The 19,257-nt window shown below is 47.4% G+C and overlaps 4 protein-coding genes across 7 annotated transcripts; 3 read left to right on the forward strand and 1 right to left on the reverse strand.

Annotated features, from left to right (window-relative positions):
* Positions 1 to 567: 567 nt before the first annotated feature.
* Positions 568 to 6,214, forward strand: LOC132666617 (histone H4). Its single transcript, XM_060614626.3, has 3 exons — positions 568 to 1,276; positions 2,414 to 2,594; positions 3,778 to 6,214. Exon 1 carries the CDS (start codon positions 605 to 607, stop codon positions 914 to 916), a length of 312 nt encoding a protein of 103 aa, XP_060470609.1. The 5' UTR covers positions 568 to 604; the 3' UTR covers positions 917 to 1,276; positions 2,414 to 2,594; positions 3,778 to 6,214.
* Positions 6,215 to 7,168: 954 nt separating this feature from the next.
* On the reverse strand, positions 7,169 to 9,578 carry LOC132666618 (histone H2B type 1-C/E/F/G/I). Of its 4 annotated transcripts, XM_078446532.2 has the most exons (4): positions 8,957 to 9,578; positions 8,199 to 8,317; positions 7,350 to 7,506; positions 7,169 to 7,225 (listed from the first exon to the last, which is right to left on the reverse strand). In XM_078446532.2, exon 1 carries the CDS (start codon positions 9,534 to 9,536, stop codon positions 9,156 to 9,158), a length of 381 nt encoding a protein of 126 aa, XP_078302658.1. In that variant the 5' UTR covers positions 9,537 to 9,578; the 3' UTR covers positions 7,169 to 7,225; positions 7,350 to 7,506; positions 8,199 to 8,317; positions 8,957 to 9,155. The 4 variants fall into 4 exon arrangements, with proteins under 4 accessions (XP_078302658.1, XP_078302659.1, XP_078302657.1 ...); XM_078446533.2 differs by lacking the exon at positions 7,350 to 7,506 and having other exon boundaries at positions 7,182 to 7,225; XM_078446531.2 differs by lacking the exon at positions 7,169 to 7,225 and having other exon boundaries at positions 7,266 to 7,476.
* A 331-nt stretch (positions 9,579 to 9,909) lies between these two features.
* LOC144616325 (histone H2A type 1-E) lies at positions 9,910 to 10,460 on the forward strand. Its single transcript, XM_078446529.2, has one exon. The coding sequence runs from the start codon at positions 9,934 to 9,936 to the stop codon at positions 10,324 to 10,326; it is 393 nt and encodes a 130-aa protein (XP_078302655.1). The 5' UTR covers positions 9,910 to 9,933; the 3' UTR covers positions 10,327 to 10,460.
* A 102-nt stretch (positions 10,461 to 10,562) lies between these two features.
* LOC144616324 (histone H3.1) lies at positions 10,563 to 12,278 on the forward strand. Its single transcript, XM_078446528.2, has one exon. The coding sequence runs from the start codon at positions 11,333 to 11,335 to the stop codon at positions 11,741 to 11,743; it is 411 nt and encodes a 136-aa protein (XP_078302654.1). The 5' UTR covers positions 10,563 to 11,332; the 3' UTR covers positions 11,744 to 12,278.
* The last annotated feature ends 6,979 nt before the right edge of the window (positions 12,279 to 19,257 follow it).

The raw sequence follows: 19,257 nt of genomic DNA on the forward strand, positions 1-19,257 counted from the left end.
AGAGACGGAAGCGTTACCACCCCGTTGAAATTCCGGAGGCAGAGGGGAGAGGCGGCCAGATACTCAGCGAGGGTTACAAGCTTTACCAAACAGGGAAGGAAGGGGAAGACCGGGAAAGGCACGCGGGCGAGAATTCCGCCTCGGAGTCACTAACCAGGCCCGCGGTCGCCGTTGGGAGGACACCCTCTCGGGCTCGGTGTGGGGGTGACGCCCGGCCGCGGGAGGCCCGCACGGAGGCTCGGGCGGGAAGGGCCGGTCCGCGGGGTCGCCGCAGGCCGACGCAGGCGCCCGGCGACCGGCCAAGGCCCCTCACGCAGCAAAACGTAGAGCAAAACGCTCACTTTTTTAGTCTGACGCACCGAAAAAGTTCCGAGGTCCCACAGGCCCCCGGACCCTCCTGCCGCCTCCGCGGAGGGCACGCTCCGAGGGTCCGGGCCCCGCCTCCAGTGACGTCACTGGAGTGAGCCGCGGAGGGCGGGGCCGGGCAACGGCCCTTCCCGCGTGCGCGCTTCCAGTCTTCAATTAGGTCCGCATCCTGCACATATAAGGAGGTTGCCTCCGCGACTTTCATGCTTTCTCCGGAAGGTTACTAAGCGGTGCTGATATGTCTGGCCGAGGCAAAGGCGGGAAGGGTCTGGGCAAAGGGGGCGCTAAGCGCCACCGCAAGGTGTTGCGCGATAACATCCAGGGCATCACGAAGCCCGCCATCCGGCGGCTGGCTCGGCGCGGCGGCGTGAAGCGCATCTCCGGCCTCATCTACGAGGAGACCCGCGGGGTGCTCAAGGTGTTCCTGGAGAACGTGATCCGGGACGCCGTCACCTACACGGAGCACGCCAAGCGCAAGACGGTCACGGCCATGGACGTGGTGTACGCGCTCAAGCGCCAGGGCCGCACCCTCTACGGCTTCGGCGGCTGAGCGCCTCGGACCTCCTACCTCCACAAGCACAAAAAGGCCCTTTTCAGGGCCGCCCACGTTTTTCACGAAAGGTCTGTAGCTTTTGGTTAACTTTCTAGGTATCTTGTGCTGTATTGTGTGCCCACCTTCCAAATGTGTATAAGGATTCTTAGTTGTCCCCTCTGTCGTGCCCCTTTATTTTAATCCGAGGGCTTTTAACGTTGGGGCTTAGTTGTTAAGCCGTGCTGTGGCTCTGCCGCAGTCGGTTTGTCTAAGCCTTGGGCTGCCCATCATTTTTGGGTGACAGACAAGGCCACATGGTATCGTCGGCATTTCCAAGGAGCTTCCTTCGTCCTCGAGCACTTTCGAGTTGGAAATCAGGTGGGTTTGGTTCTGGAATACTAGCAAGGGGATGCCCACCCGGGAGGGAGTGGGTGCGCCTTCCCTGCAGGGCTCCCGCGTCCAAGATGGCGGGGTCGGCGGCGGGAGGACGGCTGCGGAACAAAGACGCGTTCCCGCCGCCCGCCTGGCCCCGCCTCCGGCCCCGCCTCCGCCCCGCCCCTGGGCTGGGCTGCGCTCTGCCAGCCTCGCTCCGCGGTTCCGAAGTCCCCGGGGTCGTGCGCTGGGAGGCTGGGGGGTCAGATCTGGCAGGTGTTGCGTGGCCTAGCGCGCGACATTTTATGATGTATTATGAAAACCTCACGGAGATAAGGATGTTACTTAATGGTCAATATGTAAATGTCACCTAATTTTAAGGAGATGTGGTGGCATTTTAAAAACGTGTACATATAGGCATCAGGATATTTCCCCCCAAATTGCTAAGCGTGGGGAGGGAAGTGATGAGGGAGCGTGGAGCGAGCTGAGGGCAAAATACAGGCTACCCCTCCCCCGCCCCCGGGTGGGATATATGTGACGTTCCTAGGACACTCCTGGCTACCCTAGAACAAAGGAAGGGGGTGTAAGCGCTTGCCATAGTGATGTGGGAAGCTAAGGCAAGCGAAAAACTAAATTCCCTTATTCCCTACAGCCATTGGCAGGTCCTTGAAACCGGCAGTGACCTCCCTCTAGGAGCTCAGCTGGCTGGATGATGACACTTTGCTAGGGGCAAAAGAGCACCTTGGCTTAACATTATCCTGACCGCCCCCCACTCCCCACCCCTGAACCTGTAAGTCTACTTTAACCTATAAAAATTCCTTTGGAAACTTCCTTTATCTCAACTGCCCCAAGATATATTGCTGACAATCATACTCTAAGCATGTGGCCCCCTGATGTATATCTGAAGGGTCTCATGACTGAGGTTTTACTACACAGTGATAAATGGTGTTTCCCTAGCAACAGCTAGTCCCTCAAGGTCCTGGAAACCTTGCTGACAAAATTCCTTAAAGACTTTATCCCTGACCACCTTCCATCCTGAGGGTATATAAGAAGTTACCCGTCAGGACAGCTCTTCCTGCCCAGGGTCCTGTTCCCTGCTTTAATAAAATCACCTTTTTTTTTTTTTTTTTTTTTGCACCAAAGGTGTCCTCAAGAATTCTTTTTTGGCTGTTGGCTCCGGACCACCCCTCCATCACCCGAAAATGTCATCAGAAGTATTCCACTTCCTCCAGGGTCTTCCAGCTGGACTAAACTTTACAGGAGGACATACTAACAGGAGGAAAAAAAAAATCCAAAGGTTTTATTACCTGCGCCCAGAGTCCCGGTAAGGAATTTGAGGCCCAAACAAATGAATAATGCAGGGCAGTTTTTATACCTTCTAGACAGAGAAAATGCATTCGTGAGGAATGGACAGGATTAAAAACACACATTTGAGAGCTTTAATTAGTAAGGACTTTTAAGAGGAATTTGGCCTGACGTAGTACATGAGTGAAATTAACCAGGATTGTTTCTATAGCTTTCTTGGCTTTAAAGTTCCTATTTCTGGTGATAATGATGTGTTTTTACTTAGTCCAGTGAGGGGTTCCTTTTATATGGTAGTTTTATTTTCACATTTTGAGGGGACCGAGGAGAGTCTAAGTGTCCTTGCATGTGCTTTTTCCCACGTAGCTTCAATTCAACATAATACACCATCGTATATTTTGGACAACTTGCCCTTGGCCCTCTTGTTAGCTAGTGAATGTAGGGTATGAGAGAATTAGAACACTCTCGGATAATCCCAATGATTTTAGCCACTGCATCGAAGATGGTAATGCCAGTCGCTAAAATGGATAAGAATATAGAAGGAACAAGTTTTGGGGAGAATCACAGGTTCAGCTTTGGACATGCAGAATTTGGGATACCTATTACATTTCTAAGAGGGAGGTAGGAACTAGGCTAGCTAGATATATGAATCTGCAGTTCAGGGAAGAGATCTGGGCTGGAAACATTATCGGGAGTTGTCAGGGTGTAACTGCCCTGATGCCACGAGAGTGAAAAAGCCATGCGAGAAGATGAGATCTCTTAGGAAGGAAGGTTGGTAATGAAGAGAAGCAGTTCAAGAACCGAGTCCTAGGCCAGATAAGTAAGGAGTGTTTGCTCTGTATTCATGATATGTGGATAGATCACTGATGGTTTTACACGTGTTTCTGTAATTCTCCCTTTCTCCTGTGACTCTCAGAACAAGCAGAAGAAAATAGTCTCATTTTACAGATGTGGAAAGCTGCCCTCAGTCATGAGTCTGCAATGACAGTGGAGCTCTCACTCAAATCTGTTGAAGTTAGAACCACGGGAGATCACTTTGGGGATCCACCAATAGATAATATGCACCCTTCTCAAAATGGACAGCTTCCCCATATATTTTCCATGCAATTCCAGTGAGTTCTCAGGCCTCCCGAAGCCTGTTTGTGGAGGCCAACGTTCAGAGCTCTGTGTCTGAAGCTGCTTTTCTCTTCCCTTACCTTCACCAGCTCCTGATCTGAGAAAGTGGACCCTGAGAACACACGTTTCTGATCTGTTGAGCTGGTGTTCCCCTGTTGTTGTGGAGATGCCGTCTATACAATAATGTAGAAGAAGTTAAGTCATCAGCCCAGAGACTTCCCTTGAACTCCACACTCAGAGACCCAGCTACCCACTTGACTTCTCTATTTGGAAGTCCATGAATATCCATTTCCAAATCCGACACCACCACTGCAAGACCAGCCGCTCTCGTCAACATCTTGAATTTGGAAAACGCCGAGTCCCACCTTTCAGCTGGAGTTGTTTTCGACGCTCCAGTCCATAGTAGGTCCTGTCAGCTGTACCTGGAAAACACAGCAAGAAGGCTAGCATTTCCCTTTCCGGCTCTTTCCCATCACTGCTGCTCTGGCCAAGCGGCCGTCACTCCATCGTTATTCCTGCAGCCTCATCTGCTTCCTCTCTCCTATATTTCATACAGCAGCCAGGGATTATAATAAAGAGTAAATCAGATCAAGTCGCCTCTCTGCTGAAAACCCTCCAACGGCTCTCATTTCACTTAAAGTGAAAGTCAAAGTCCTTACTCTCTGGCCCTTGTTACTTCAATCTGTCTACTCTCCCTCTCCTTCTTAGCCCAGTGACATTGGCCCTGGAACTTTCTCAAATAGGCCAAGTACACAGCTCTTTTAAAGACTCTTCTTTCTACATGGGCCTCTCAGCTCCCAGATCCTTGGAGGCATCACTCCTCACCTTCTTCAGTTTTTAAGTCAAATGTCCTTTTAGGGAGGCTGTCTGTGATGGCATGCCAAACCCTGACACCCCCCAGTCTGTTTTCTCTGCTCTTGAGAAGCTTGCAGTCTATTTGGGAAGTCAACACCCCCCCATCCCTGCCCATGAAATGTGAAGCAGAAATGGACACCATAAAGGGTGTCCAAAGAGCATAAGTCAAGTCCGTATTGGGAGTCCTAAGCGGATGCTTGCCCAGGAGGCTCACTGCCAGGCTCAGGAGGCCTGTCAGGCCCGTGACGGGAATCTGGGCTTTACTCTGGACAACAGGGAGCTATGCAAAGTTGTGTCTCCTTTTGTCTTTCCCTACAGTTTTTCTCACTGTGGAACAATTATCTTTTTCAAAATCAGTTGTTGCTCTTAGCATACTGGATTTCAATGGTGCATGTGTATCTCTTTCCCCATTAGAGTGAAACTGTACTGAAACTCTCAAGTGCCTGGATGAATAGATAGGAATGAAGTGAAGGTTAAACGGATGTACAGTTAATGAAATGAAAAAGGCTACACAAGCAACCTTGCAGAAAAGAAAAATATTTCTAGAAGGATCCATTGAAATACACATTTTGTGTGTATCAGCAGTGACTTTGGCAAAGTGCCCTGCTTTGTCCCTTGTGGGCCTCTACAGACTTTTGGGACCTAAGGGGTGATTTTCTTTCTTATAAACAAAACCCAGTATAGGCAACTTTTAATAGCTTAGGAGGCTTCTGTTGTTTTGTGGAACGTGAGGTGATTCCACCAATATAATTGCACATTTTCCTTTATTAGCTTTATAATTTATAATTCTCAATATATACAAAGGAATATCTGAACTACGTGTACATATTATAAAGGATAATATGATGATGACCACATTAGAACCCAATTGCTGGGGCACCTGGGTGGCTCAGGTGTAAGCGTCCGACTTTGGCTCAGGTCATGATCTCACAGTCTGTGAGTTCGAGCCCCGCATCGGGCTCTGTGCTGGCAGCTCGGAGCCTGGAGCCTGCTTCGGAGTCTGTGTCTCCCTCTCTCTCTGCCCCTTCCCTGTTCACGCTCCGCTCTGTCTCTCACTCTCTCTAAAAATAAATAAACATTAAAGAACCCAATTGCCAACCGGGTTATACAAATATTCCCAATCCATTGCTTTGGCCTAATTTTGTCCTCCTTCAACCCCACCAGAGATAGCCACAGTCTTGAATTCTGTCATTTTCTTGCCTTTATTTCTTATCCTTTTAAAATCACACATGCATTGAAATCTAAATAATACGTGGCTTTGGTGCTTAGTCTTTGCTATCAAAAAATGGTATCTGTGGAAGAATGCCCTATCGTTCCAGACATTTGCAACTCCATCCGGTGAGAGGATTTTATTTCCTGCCCTAATGGCATTAGGCTTGCTCATGTGATTTGCTATGGGCAGTGAATATGAGTGAAAATGACATGTGTCGTTTTAGTAAGCCATTGTGTGATCTGTCCCTATTCCTCCAGCATGGTTCTTAGGCTGAAGACAGGTGGAATTAGAGCAGTAACTCACCCACAGTCAATAAACATGAGCACAACAAGAACCTTTATTGTAGTAAGTCACTGGGATCTGGGGATTGTTTATCACGGCACAATTAGCCTAAATGGATTGACACAGTATTAGATCACATCTGGTTTCTGGGAATTGCTTTATTCTGAGTTGCCACGTTGTCACGTGTGGCTAAAGCTCGTTTGCTTTCATAGCAATGTTAGAGCGTGTGATCATGCCTGATTATGTCACAATTCATCTGTCTATTGGTTGACAGTTGCTTTGTTGACTGCCCTAAAAAAATTACAGGATGCTTTGCTGGAATATGAAAGATCAAGTAGAATTTTCATTGTGTGGATTACTTCATAATATTCTAATGATATTAATATGTGTGTGGATTACTTATAATAATAGAATATAAGTCTTCAAACATGTGGAAGGGAGAAGTAGATATAATTTTAGGGGAAATAGTCAAGAAATCTGTTTTAACCCGGGCCCCTTCTCTGATTAGCTGAGCTGATTCAGAGACATTTTTTAAAATTCTGAAATGAAGGGACTTGAACAAATCAGTGGTTCCCAGATGCTCATCTAAGAATAGTGTTAGTCCCGGCCACTTTTCTCTGTATTGTGTCAACATGAGAAACGTAAGGTCAGCATAGTAAGTTTTCCTTAATATGAAAAGTTAATTAAATTTATTTGGTAGAAAGGACCACATTTATTTGGTATAAAGATTTCTTATTTTGCGGTTATCTGTATTTCCTTCGAGGATCGTTCTTTTTGGAAAGGAGATTGACTGTCTTTGAAGTTGTTGGCAACAGCACAGCCGTCTGTAGGGCGGCCCTGGCTTTCCCTCGTCTGGGAAGGACCATAGGCAGCAATGTCGTGATTCTCTTCTAACTTTATTATTTTTTTTTTATTATTTTTTATTTTTTTAAATTTTTTTTTTTAACGTTTATTTATTTTTGAGACAGAGCATGAACGGGGGAGGGGCAGAGAGAGAGGGAGACACAGAACTGGAAGCAGGCTCCAGGCTCTGAGCCATCAGCCCAGAGCCCGACGTGGGGCTCGAACTCACGGTCCGTGAGATCGTGACCTGAGCTGAAGTCGGACGCTCAACCGACTGAGCCACCCAGGCGCCCCTCTTCTAACTTTAAGAGTGCCAGCTGGTTTTCTGAAGATGATTCTTCGTTCTGGCCGGACACCACAGCGAGGTTAGGCAAAGAGAACAGGAGGCATGGGAACAAAAAACGGAAAAAAAGTTACTAACGGCTCTTGTGTGTTTCCAGCGTCCCTTCCTCATACTCCAACGCACACCTTACTGTTAAATGAGGTGCCGCTGGCTCAGGCGAGGCAAGAGGAAGTCCCTGGAAAATTAGGCACGTGTTGCTTGAACTGGCAGGCAGAGGCCGGGAAGTCTCACAGCCACAGGCACTAGGTTGTCCTTAAAAGAGTTCAGGGTGGAGAGATGATTCTAAGGAGGGGTTCAGTCTATTAGAAGGGGTTTAGATTGACAAAGAACCCTACCTGGTGTCCCATGCCTTTATACTTTTGTGGCCTTCTGCCTTGTTCAAGGCCTCAGGACTCAGATCCTAACACGGGCACCTCTCCTACCCCTTCAACCAGAGGCTTTAGCCATAGCTGCTACCTTGGATGACTTTCCCCTCTGTAGGGACTGTCCTAGCGCTCTTACTGTGATCTTTTATTGATCATCAGCAATGCCACGCAGTAGGTACTAATTACTATTCCCATTTTAGAGGCAAGGAAATGCTCACAGAAGGTGTAAGAAGTTTGCTCAAATGTAGCCTTGAAACAGGCTGCCAGGACTGTATCTTTGGACACCCTTTATGGTGTCCATTTCTGCTGGTGTATTTCTTTTCATGAATGTTATTTTCTAAATGTACTTAAAATTAGCTTTGGGGAGCTAGAATTGAATGCCTTAATTGCATGTGGGGCCGAGAGAACCTTCACAAGCCCCATTACAAAACGGAGCCGTTTATTTAATGCTCACGGAAATTTACCATGTAGGCATTTGTAGATAAAGACATGTAGCTAGTAAGTGGAAAATGAGATTTTTGAGCTCAGTTTTACACCACCAATGCTCATGCTTTCCCCCTCTGCACCACAGCGCCAGAAAAGTTCAATTTGCTACCAGGTGATTTTTACCTTCCATACCCGTGATATATATTCCATATAGTATTTATTGATGTAAAGGGCTGCTTAATCTCAATTCTCAGGACATTCGCTTGTACAATGGAAGATTCCGTTTCACGGGTGATTGTAGGCTGAAATCAGGCGAAGGACAAGCACAGAAATGTAAATTCCTTTGCCTTGAACTAAAATCCTAGGGAATGAAAAAGTAACTGGAGACAAGGCTATTCAGGACACAGGGAGGCTTCGGAAGAACTCTGGGACTCCCCCCCACCTCCTAGTTACCCAGTTTTAGGTAGCGTCTCTTTCAACCTCGTATATTAAGCCGGGTAGAAAACCCCAGTGGATAGAGTTCCTGATCCTTCCCAAGAGGCAATGTTTAGCTACGTTAAAATGTTCGCTGAATTAGTGGAATCGGGAGGATGTGGAGGAGGACTAGCAGATCCGGTAAGAGTCTAGAAAGTCAAGCTGCAGAGGGCACATCGCGCCATTAGGTGCCGCTGTAGCCACTCACAAGCCAGCACCAAATTACAAGAAAGTGGTTTCATTTTCCTCAAGAATGGTTAACACTTGTTTTCATTTAGGGCCACTCGAAACTAGGACTCCAGGTTTTCCTGAAGGGAATTCCCCCAAAGGTAACGGGGAGGACAAAATGAAACCAAAAGCGGGGAAAAAAAAAAAAACCCTCTCGAGGTGGGGGCAACCCTAGGTCCACTATCTCCAGCAGTTGTCGGGAGAAGCCAAGCCAAATGCACCATAATCAAGTTACTTACACATTTGCTTCTTGATGGTCCGCACACGCCAGAAGTTAAACTTGGTTCCCAAATTGAGCTTACAAAATTCTCAGCAAATTAAACGTGACGAAAACAAGTTGCAGTTTCCAGAAGTTGGGAAGATTACAGCTCTTTAAATGAGAATATGGGCGGCTCTTAAAAGAGCCTGAAATCGTTGGTGCTGTGACGGTGAACAAATTTACTTGGAGCTGGTGTACTTGGTGACGGCCTTGGTGCCCTCGGACACGGCGTGCTTGGCCAGCTCCCCGGGCAGCAGCAGGCGCACGGCCGTCTGGATCTCCCGGGACGTGATGGTCGAGCGCTTGTTGTAATGCGCCAGGCGCGACGCCTCGCCCGCGATGCGCTCGAAGATGTCGTTCACGAACGAGTTCATGATGCCCATGGCCTTGGACGAGATGCCGGTGTCGGGGTGCACCTGCTTCAGCACCTTGTACACGTACACCGAGTAGCTCTCCTTGCGGCTGCGCTTGCGCTTCTTGCCGTCCTTCTTCTGCGCCTTGGTCACCGCCTTCTTCGAGCCCTTCTTCGGGGCGGGAGCGGACTTCGCTGGCTCAGGCATTGCGTCCCAACAACACCTCTAGGCGAACGCGAGGAAACTACGCCTACGAGCAAGCGACCTCTTTTTTATTTGGTGTGTATGCAAATTAGGGATCGCAGAATTACGATTTCTGATTGGACTCCTCAGTATCTTAGCTTCTGATAGGCTGTTCTTTATCCTAAACTCTCATTGGCTCTTCCCCATAGTTCAATCATGAATAATTTGACCTTTCTACCATAAACGTTCTATGTAAATTAGAAACATTGTTGTTTTGGACGTGCTTTTTGATTGGCTAGAATTTGTGTTCGGGCAACGGCATAGGCTGCTTTGTCAAACCTCTGCAGACTATAATAGTCTAGCTTCTTGCGCGGTGGGCTCAGTCATTTCTTTTTTCTGGCTTTGTAGTCACAGCACCATCATGTCTGGACGCGGAAAACAGGGCGGCAAGGCTCGCGCCAAGGCCAAGACGCGCTCGTCGCGGGCCGGCCTGCAGTTCCCGGTGGGGCGCGTGCACCGCCTGCTCCGCAAGGGCAACTACGCCGAGCGGGTCGGGGCCGGCGCGCCGGTGTACCTGGCGGCCGTGCTGGAGTACCTGACGGCCGAGATCCTGGAGCTGGCGGGCAACGCGGCCCGCGACAACAAGAAGACGCGCATCATCCCGCGCCACCTGCAGCTGGCCATCCGCAACGACGAGGAGCTCAACAAGCTGCTGGGCCGCGTCACCATCGCGCAGGGCGGCGTCCTGCCCAACATCCAGGCCGTGCTGCTGCCCAAGAAGACCGAGAGCCACCACAAGGCCAAGGGCAAGTGAATATCTAAATCCCAGTGTGCACTAAAGCTAAACTTTTATACCCCAAAGGCTCTTTTCAGAGCCGTCCACATTTTCACATGAAAGAGTTTGTAACTCAAATCGAGGCAACATAATTGCGTAAAATGTAAACGGTTGCAGTTTTTGGTTACAGTTCATTCATTGCAATTTATTTTGTTGACGTTACTTTGGGATCCTGGGAAATGGGACTTCTGAATAAGCTTAACAGTTTTAAGTACAGCATTGGGTTAGTGGTCATCTGGATAGGTTGGACTCCCATGTTTCCCAAGTTGTGCGCAAGTAAAACGCTTAAATAACCACAAGTAAGGAGGATAGTCTAATAAATGAACCCTGTGAAAAATGGCGGGTGGGCACGTTAACCTAGAGTCCCTTAAGACACTTAAAAACAGCAAAACTACAGAATCGGAAATCGGAGCAAGCTGTTTCAATTCTGAAATGAAAGAAGCAGTATTTGGCCACCTTAAGGAAGTCCAATAAACATTTCTTGGGCACTGGTGATCTCCCGTCGTCTCCGGGATGAGGCGTTTTACCTGTGGTTTCCCAGAGTGGACACAAGTGGCAGTCTAGGCCACTCAAGGGTCAGTTCAGTAAAAATAACCATCTGAAACAAAACATACATAAATCTGTGATGAAAGCGTGGTCCTGGGAACGTTAGGCCCCATTACGTAGGTCTCCTCAATCAGAATTTGCAGTTTTCCCCGACCTCCAAGTGATTTCTTAATTGGTTTTGAGATGAATTGAGCCAGAATATTAGTGTTAAATCCTAGGATCGCTATGACAAAGATTACAGGGGATTGAAATGATGAATTAGTTATCCAATCGGAGTCCGTTTTAATTCACCAATCAGGTCGCTCACTCTTTAGCCAATAGTTTCATTGCGCGGGACTTTTGAAAAACGCGAGACCAATCGGAATGTTTCTGAGTATATATAAGGGCAACGCCTTTGGCCTTGCTTGTCAGTTTGGCTTTCTTCTTCATTTTGTCTGAAATGGCTCGCACGAAGCAGACGGCGCGTAAGTCGACGGGCGGCAAGGCCCCGCGCAAGCAGCTGGCCACCAAGGCGGCCCGCAAGAGCGCGCCGGCCACCGGCGGCGTCAAGAAGCCGCACCGCTACCGGCCCGGCACGGTGGCCCTGCGCGAGATCCGCCGCTACCAGAAGTCCACCGAGCTGCTGATCCGCAAGCTGCCGTTCCAGCGGCTGGTGCGCGAGATCGCGCAGGACTTCAAGACCGACCTGCGCTTCCAGAGCTCGGCCGTGATGGCGCTGCAGGAGGCGTGCGAGGCCTACCTGGTGGGGCTCTTCGAGGACACCAACCTGTGCGCCATCCACGCCAAGCGCGTCACCATCATGCCCAAGGACATCCAGCTGGCGCGCCGCATCCGCGGGGAGCGGGCGTAAAGCTTTCCCACTCTTGATTTCGATCAACTCAAAGGCTCTTCTAAGAGCCACCCACTTTTTCTGTAAAGTTGCTGTAACTTTGTCCAGTTGTAGCCGTCTTGGGGTTTTAATGTTCGAGACTTGATTGCCCTGTTGGCCTTCTGTCTTTAAGTTGATCTGGTGAGTGGCATTCGGCTGTCTTCAGAAACTGCTCGCTGTATTCTGCACCTTGAGGTTCCCTAAACTGCTTAGTGAGTTGATAGGTGGTTTGAAAGTTCTAAGGTAGTACCGTAGTACCTTCTGGCTCCGGGGAAGGGGCATGTGAGTTCGGGAAGTCAGGGCTGCTCTGGCCTGGCAGTGGGATGATCCACTATTTTATATGTGACTGGTTAATGGGCATCTTTACTCCCAAAAAGTGAGCTTGGGTGCTGGTGCTTGTACGTTTGCTGTTTACACAAAGTTCCCACCGGTTTGGGTATTTGCAGTTGGAAAACTGGAGCTGTGGACATGTTTAGTTTTTTTCGTGTTTGAAACCTCAATTTGACGAATTCCTATCCTTATGTAAAGTGAGGTTTTTTGTTTTTGTTTTTTTTTTTTTTTTTTTTGCTTTTTTGTAAAAACTTAGAACAGTACAGTCTGATCGTTGACTGTAAAAGAATTAGACTCAGGATTTCTAATGAGCTTACTGGCCACAGAGCCTATAACAGTCCTGGTGGTTTCTACAGTCTTTGACGCATAAAGGGTGTGCCCACCAGCAAGGGCATCATTTGTAGGGATGAAGATTCTCATCACCGCGTGCCCCCCACCCCCCATCCCCCCAGGCCTGGTCAGAAGCTGCATTGTACCAAGTTCACCTTATGTGTTTGTCACTGACACCAGTTTAAGAAGCCCATTTTTAAAAATGATATTTTTGGCCTCATCAAGAAAGCTACCTGTCAACTCTCACCAGGAATAATCATTTGCAAACAGCATGCTTATTTATGTCATAGAGTTAAATGTTCTCCAACTCAATTGCAAGTTCCTGGGAAAATAGTTTGATTTAACAGCAGTGATCTCAATATTGCTTACACATTACAGACAATTAGAGGTTTTGTGAAAAATATCTTTGCCTGATGTCCAGTCAGGACCATTTTAGTTGTAGTCTATGGGTTGCTTCTAGGCAATGGTAATTATGAAAGCTCAGATGCTACCAACAGGAAGTTGGGGTCAAGACCAGATGCTACATAAATTCCAATCTTGTGGTTAGCTCCTGTTTAACTCCTGACTCCCAGTTTAGCAAGGAATTATATCTGTAGAATCAGGTTTGTAGCTTGCTTTCAGAGACTATATATATATATATATATATATATATATATATATATATATATATAGCTGGCTTGGTTGACAACTGTTAACCTCGCTGCAATGAATCAAATAGTATCTGGCTTTTGTAGGAATTTCTGAGGATAGGGCCAATGTGAGTCTATGATGAGAGACAGGGCTGCTTTGGGCAACTGATAATACGAGATTAAAAAAAAATTTTTTTTTAAGTTTATTTATTTTCAGAGAGAGTGAGAGAGCGAGCACCAGTGGGGTAGGGGGTAAGGGGCAGAGAAAAAGGGAGGAGAATTCCAAGCAGGCTCTGTGCTGACAGTACAGGCCCCAAGGAGGGGCCCTCAGCTCATGAACCGTGAGATCATGACCTGAGCCCAGATCAAGAGTCAGAGGCTCAACCGACTGAACCACCCAGGCATCCTGGTAATACCAGATTTTAAGGGATGCTACAGAGAGGAACATCCTGGACTTCGGGGCCAACACTGGGCTCGAAGTGCCGTTTGGGTATTCACCTGGTCTTTCTCCGTGGCCTTTGTCAATTTATCTTCTCCCCCACAGCTATTCTTTTCATTTTTCGAACTTTTTTATCACGCGACATTTCAGAATATAGGCAAGAAGAAATAATGGTTTGATAAACTCTGTATACACTGCACCAGCTTCAACATCATCAACAGTAGCCAAGTATGTTTTATCTGTACCTCTTGATCATTGTAAAAAAAAAATCGTATCATTTCCGCTCTCAATATTTAAAAACACGTCTACCGGGGCGCCTGGTTGTCTCAGTCGGTTGAGCTTCCGACTTCAGCTCAGGTCATGATCTCAGGGTCCAAGAGTTCGAGCCCCGCGTCGGGGTTTTGCTGACAGCTCGGGGCCTGGAGCCTGTTTCGGATTCTGTGTCTCCCTCTCTCTCTGACCCTCCCCCGTTCATGCTCTGTCTCTCTCTGTCTCAAAAATAAAAAAAGTAAAAACAAAAAAACCAAAAAACAAAAACACGTCTACCATTTTATTTATTTATTTTTTTATTTATTTTTTTTTTTAATTTTTTTTTTAACGTTTATTTATTTTTGAGACAGAGAGAGACAGAGCATGAATGGGGGAGGGGCAGAGAGAGAGGGAGACACAGAATCGGAAGCAGGCTCCAGGCTCTGAGCTGTCAGCACAGAGCCCGATGCGGGGCTCGAACTCACGGACCGTGAGATCATGACCTGAGCCGAAGTCGGACGCTTAACCGACCAAGCCACCCAGGCGCCCCACGTCTACCATTTTAAAGCCCAAAATGATCCGTGATGATTCCAACAAACATTTCTCAACACTGAGGAATTTAAAAATTTATCTACTCCACACATATAGTTGTTGAGAGTTTCCAATGTGCTAGGTGCTGTTGTGTGCGTTGGGAATATGCTCGCAGAACAAAACAGAATTCTCAGCTTTCGTGGAGTTTACACGTCCAGGAAGGACAGACAACAAATCAGATGCATATCAGAGGTAGTGTGGTAGATGGTAAGGAGAAAAATGAAGGTCGAATAAGGAATGTTATGGGGAGTTCAAATTTAGATAAGGGACCTATGAAGACAAGGATACAATTTCAGCATAGATTTGAAAGGGGGCGAGGGGAGAGGAGAGGGGAGGGGAGTCGTGAGGTCCCCCCCCTCCCCCTGCATGGAATGGGCGGGGCACAATAGGAGGAGGTGAAGGCGGAGAGGTAAAAAGCCAGATCAAGTAGGGCCTTGGAGATTTTAGCTCTGAGATGCAAGGCCTTGGGAACAGTTGAACATAGGAATTTCTGTCTGTTTCTCAGTTAAGCAGGTTCTGTTTTATACTTAGGTAGTCCCAGTTGTGCTCCAGGACAAAAATTAGGGCGCACTTTTCTTTCTCTCCAGGTCTAGCAAGTAGAAGCTGACCTTTAGCATTTTGTACTTAAGGAGAAAAGAGCAGACCTGTGCAGGTTAGAGGTTAAATGCAATTCATATCCTGATACTTCAGACGTGCTAGTTTTATGGCCACAGGCAAAATGTGTATGCTCAGGTAACAAACTCCATTTGTTTGAATTGCCAATTCAAGATTACAGACACGAACGTCTTCGGGGACTAGGTCAGAGGTTCGTGTATCAGGAACAGTGGTGAGCCCCCCCCAGCTGTATTTCACCGGGTGAGCCAATCAGCAGCAGTGTTTCTGGTTGAATCTGCACCCACTGGTGGCCTGCTCCAAGCTCTGGGTGGCATCTGGGTTTCCCTTAGGTCACTTGCCAGGTAGAGATGTTAACAATCCCTGTCTCGGGGAATTGTCTAGGTGGTAAAAGAGCCATGACGTCATGAGTTCAAAAGTGTAATTCGGTGCCTGCATAGATCATTTTATTTAATCCACACAATAACTCTATGGGCGAGGGGCCATTATTAGCCCAAATACAACGACGAAGAAATTGAAGCATAGTGAGGTAAGCTACTTCACAGAGGTGCTCATTTTGATAATTCAGCCATGGGTTTTATCTCGGGTGCTAGACAATGGACGGCCATTGTGTGTTACATGCATATTTTAATTTTGCTTTATCTGAACACCCATCAAAAACTTTTTGAGCGCTTACAACGCGCCCCACGTCATTGGAGGTGCGGGAAATAGAGCAGTGAGTAACATGGGTAAGGTTCCCTTGGGATGGAGGTCACGGACATTGTCCTTGTAGTTGTGGGAGACAGGAAATAAACAAAAACAAACAAACACAGTATTCTGGTGGGTAAGGAGATTCAGGGGTGGAAGAAACAGGCCAAGAAGATTAAGGACTGCCAGGGATGGGTGGTGGAGGGTTGTAGTCTTAAAGAGGGTGGGTGGGGAGGACTCCCCCACTAACGTGCCACCGAGGCAGAGGCGGGAAGCCTGGGAGGGAGGTGGTTCTGCACGCATCTGTGAGAAGATCATTCCACAGAGAAGAGGACAGTGATGACTGAACAGGTCCTAAGCTGGGAGCATATTCAGGGTCACGGTCTGATAAGCAGCCAGAGGACAGGGTCCTCTGTGTTCTCAAGCTGGGGTTCCCAGGGAAACTCAGCATGGATTCACGTGTTTTTAATATTTTTTGAGAAAGTATCACTCCAGGTTCCCGAGCGCACAATGAGGATGGGGAACCAAGAGGCAAGGGCAGGTATAGACGAGTGTTAAGCCTGAGGACTTGGAGGACTGCCAGCCTGATTCAGGAAAGGGTCTTAATTGTGTGATAGTGTACTTAAAATCAAAAGTAAGAGGTTTGAGGTTCCAAATGAGAGAACAGAGCTTTTGAGAACAAAAGGCGAGGACTGCATCTTCTGGAGGTTCGGTGCATAACGAATGTTACCCCCATGGTGATATCTTCGGAATGAGTTGAGAAAACCCACCAAGGTAAAAGTGCAGAAGTCAGGCTCGAGGCAGGTAAGGCTGGAACTTGTATACCAGATGGGTGGCCCTCAGAATGTACATGGAAGCAGTGGGCTGTCGCTGGACTCCACACTCAGCCTGACCTTGTTCACGGGCTTTGAGTCTGACCTTGTTGGCCTCCCTCTACCTTCCCAGGTGTTTTCCTGATCTCCCAAGCCTGTGCTGATCGCACACCGCTCGCCCCGGCTTCCCAGTGGCGGTGATCACTGTTCATCTCAACGGGGAAATTTGATTCTAACCAGACTGGTACCACTTTATTTTCTTTGCAGCCGAAGCAATTATTGCCAATACTTACAATTCAGTTGTGTTGTACCAGGAAGCTCCAGTGTCCCCCTGAAGAGGTAGGAACTCATCAGTCTCCCTCTGTCTTTAAAAATTTTCTTTTTTAATGTTTTTATTTATTTTTGAAGGAGAGAGAGAGAGACAGAGCATGAGCAGGGGAGGAGCAGAGAGAGAGGGAGACCTTCTGTCTTTAGGTAAGAGCTGTGGCAGGGACAGCCACACAGTTGTTCCCTGAAATTGGCTTTTCCTCTCTTATGTAGTAATGCCACTCCCCCGGCTTCTTTTGTAGCTAGTGTGGCCATCGAGTATTTTTGGCTAAGGGCATATTAGCGAAGGCCGGGTTACCCCATTCTCAGGATTTCAGTAAATGGTGGGGATGCCTGTTTCTCCTTCCTTCAGGATAGAATGTGAACAAGAGAGTTGTAGCTGGAGCAGACCTCTTGGGCTGCAAGGTGTAAGAATGACAGCGAGAGTAAAAAGGCAGGAAATTACCCTCATGTCTTCTTTAAAAAAAATTTTTTTTTAATGTCCATTCATTTTTGAGAGAGAGAGAGAGAGAGAGTGCCAGCAGGGGAGAGGAAGAGGGAGACGCAGAACTCAAGGCAGGCTCCAGGCTCTGAGCTGCCAGCACAGAGTCTGATGCGGGGCTCGAACTCATGAACGGTGAGATCATGACCTGAGCTGAAGTTGGACGCCCAACCAACTGAGCCACCCAGGCACCCCCCAACCCCCCATTCATGTCTTCAATTATACTACCAGGCAGGCCATTTCTGGGCACACAGCCTCCCGTATTGGCTGCCCGTGACATCCCAAGCAGCCATGCCCTTGACGAGGGTGTTTGTCTGCAGAAGGCAAATGGGGCTAAAGTGGAAGTCACCAAGGGGTGGTGGTCAATATAAGACTGAATACTGAGTACCTCATAAATATTTGGTGTGGCGCAAATTCTGGCATTTCTCGCTCTCTTTCATCTCTTTCCACCTCCGTGTAGCACACGAGCTCTGCTTACTTTCTCTATGTGCACCATGTCTGACAGGCAACAAATTTATGATTTTTAGCAAATACAGCTTTTGAATTTTGTCTCCGTCTCATACAATTTCTTGCTTACCCACATAACACTTCTCATACGTTTCTCACTTAGGAATTACCCACTTAACATTTCTTATGAGTTGCAGCCATCCAGTTTGTTGGTCTTGGGTTGGTCCTCCATAGCAGAATTCAATAGCAGAATATATTTGAGAATATTCTCCAATGACAGAGCCAACGCACAAAGGGACACAAAGGACAACGCACAAAAGGACACAAAGGGAGATGAGCTCCTTAGGGAGACCCCATGCCAGGCCCGAGCTTACATTTATATACCTGTTCATGAGAGAGAAACCGTCTTTTATCTACTTTAACCATTCACTCCCAAGGGTGTACACAAAAAAAACAGTCCTTAAGAAGATTAACGGACAAGATCTATGATAGCGTTCCTTTCTGCATTTCAGTAAGATCCTACATTTTAGTTAGGCACTGAACTTCTACACAATCCCTGTGAACCCAAAATGAGACATGGCCCGATGAAAAGCATAAATAAATATATAGCCCCTGTTGTTAACTCTAGTCCATAAATGCAAACTCTGCGTGGTTTTTTTTTCTGCACATCGAATCTTCTCTCCCTCTAGCCACGTCCTCTTCCCTTGTCATTGTCCTACTCAAGATTAAATCCATTTGACTTTTGGCAATGCTAAAGTGACTTTCAGACAGAGGTTTGCCCTTTCTGTTAGTCTGTGAGACTCCTATTTAAATGTCCATTTGAGACTTGGAGCCCTGTGAGGTCAAAGATTATTTCTATCCTGCTCACTGAGCTCTTCCCCAAGTACCTGTCACTCTCTGAAGCTCACTTTCTGAGGCTCTCAACAAATAAACAAATAAACTCAGAGTCCTAGTCCTTCCCCTCAACACGTCATTTAGGGAAGAAAGTTAGGCACACTCAGATCCGTGATCCTAGAACACTGTGCACTAACTACCACCCTCTCTGTTCCGCACTCCCTGATCCAACAGAGAAATGCCTAGGAGGGTGGACTTACCAAAAGTGAGGACAGTAACTGAAGGGCTCTTGATGACGTTAGTCTCAAGGTATTTTGTAAATGGATAGGCGACAGTGTATTCTGTTGAGGATTCCTATCAAGCCTCTTAAGGGAAGACTGCCCAGGCCTGGCTCCTGTGCTGGCTGGCAGACATCACTGCAAAACAAGAGGCGGTGTTTCCAGGCTGTTCTCTGCCGCTTCTTTACCTTCTCCTTCCTCTTACAAATCCTGTTTACACTTTTTCAAAGAAGCATGGAATGCCTCAATTACTTGCAGAATAACAACTAAAGTTTGGGGTTATTCTTCAATAGACATCTATCCTTTAAGTTCAGTGGCTTCCCTCCCAGCCCCTTCCATTTACTAGGAAATGAGTTTCTCAAGCCATCAGGTGTATAGCATCCTATTGTTTCCCACTGAACAATGACTCAGACTCACCAAGCACATTGTGCTTTCTAGACAGGCTTGCCA

This window comes from Panthera onca, chromosome B2 (assembly GCF_046562875.1).
Source record: "Panthera onca isolate mPanOnc1 chromosome B2, mPanOnc1 haplotype 2, whole genome shotgun sequence".
NCBI classification, from domain to species: Eukaryota; Metazoa; Chordata; class Mammalia; order Carnivora; family Felidae; genus Panthera; species Panthera onca.

Excerpts from the sequence above, each read along its gene's own strand:
- LOC132666617 (XM_060614626.3), top strand. The coding sequence starts at position 605 with ATGTCTGGCCGAGGCAAAGGCGGGAAGGGTCTGGGCAAAGGGGGCGCT.
- LOC144616324 (XM_078446528.2), top strand. The coding sequence starts at position 11,333 with ATGGCTCGCACGAAGCAGACGGCGCGTAAGTCGACGGGCGGCAAGGCC.
- LOC144616325 (XM_078446529.2), top strand. The coding sequence starts at position 9,934 with ATGTCTGGACGCGGAAAACAGGGCGGCAAGGCTCGCGCCAAGGCCAAG.
- LOC132666618 (XM_078446532.2), bottom strand. The coding sequence starts at position 9,536 with ATGCCTGAGCCAGCGAAGTCCGCTCCCGCCCCGAAGAAGGGCTCGAAG.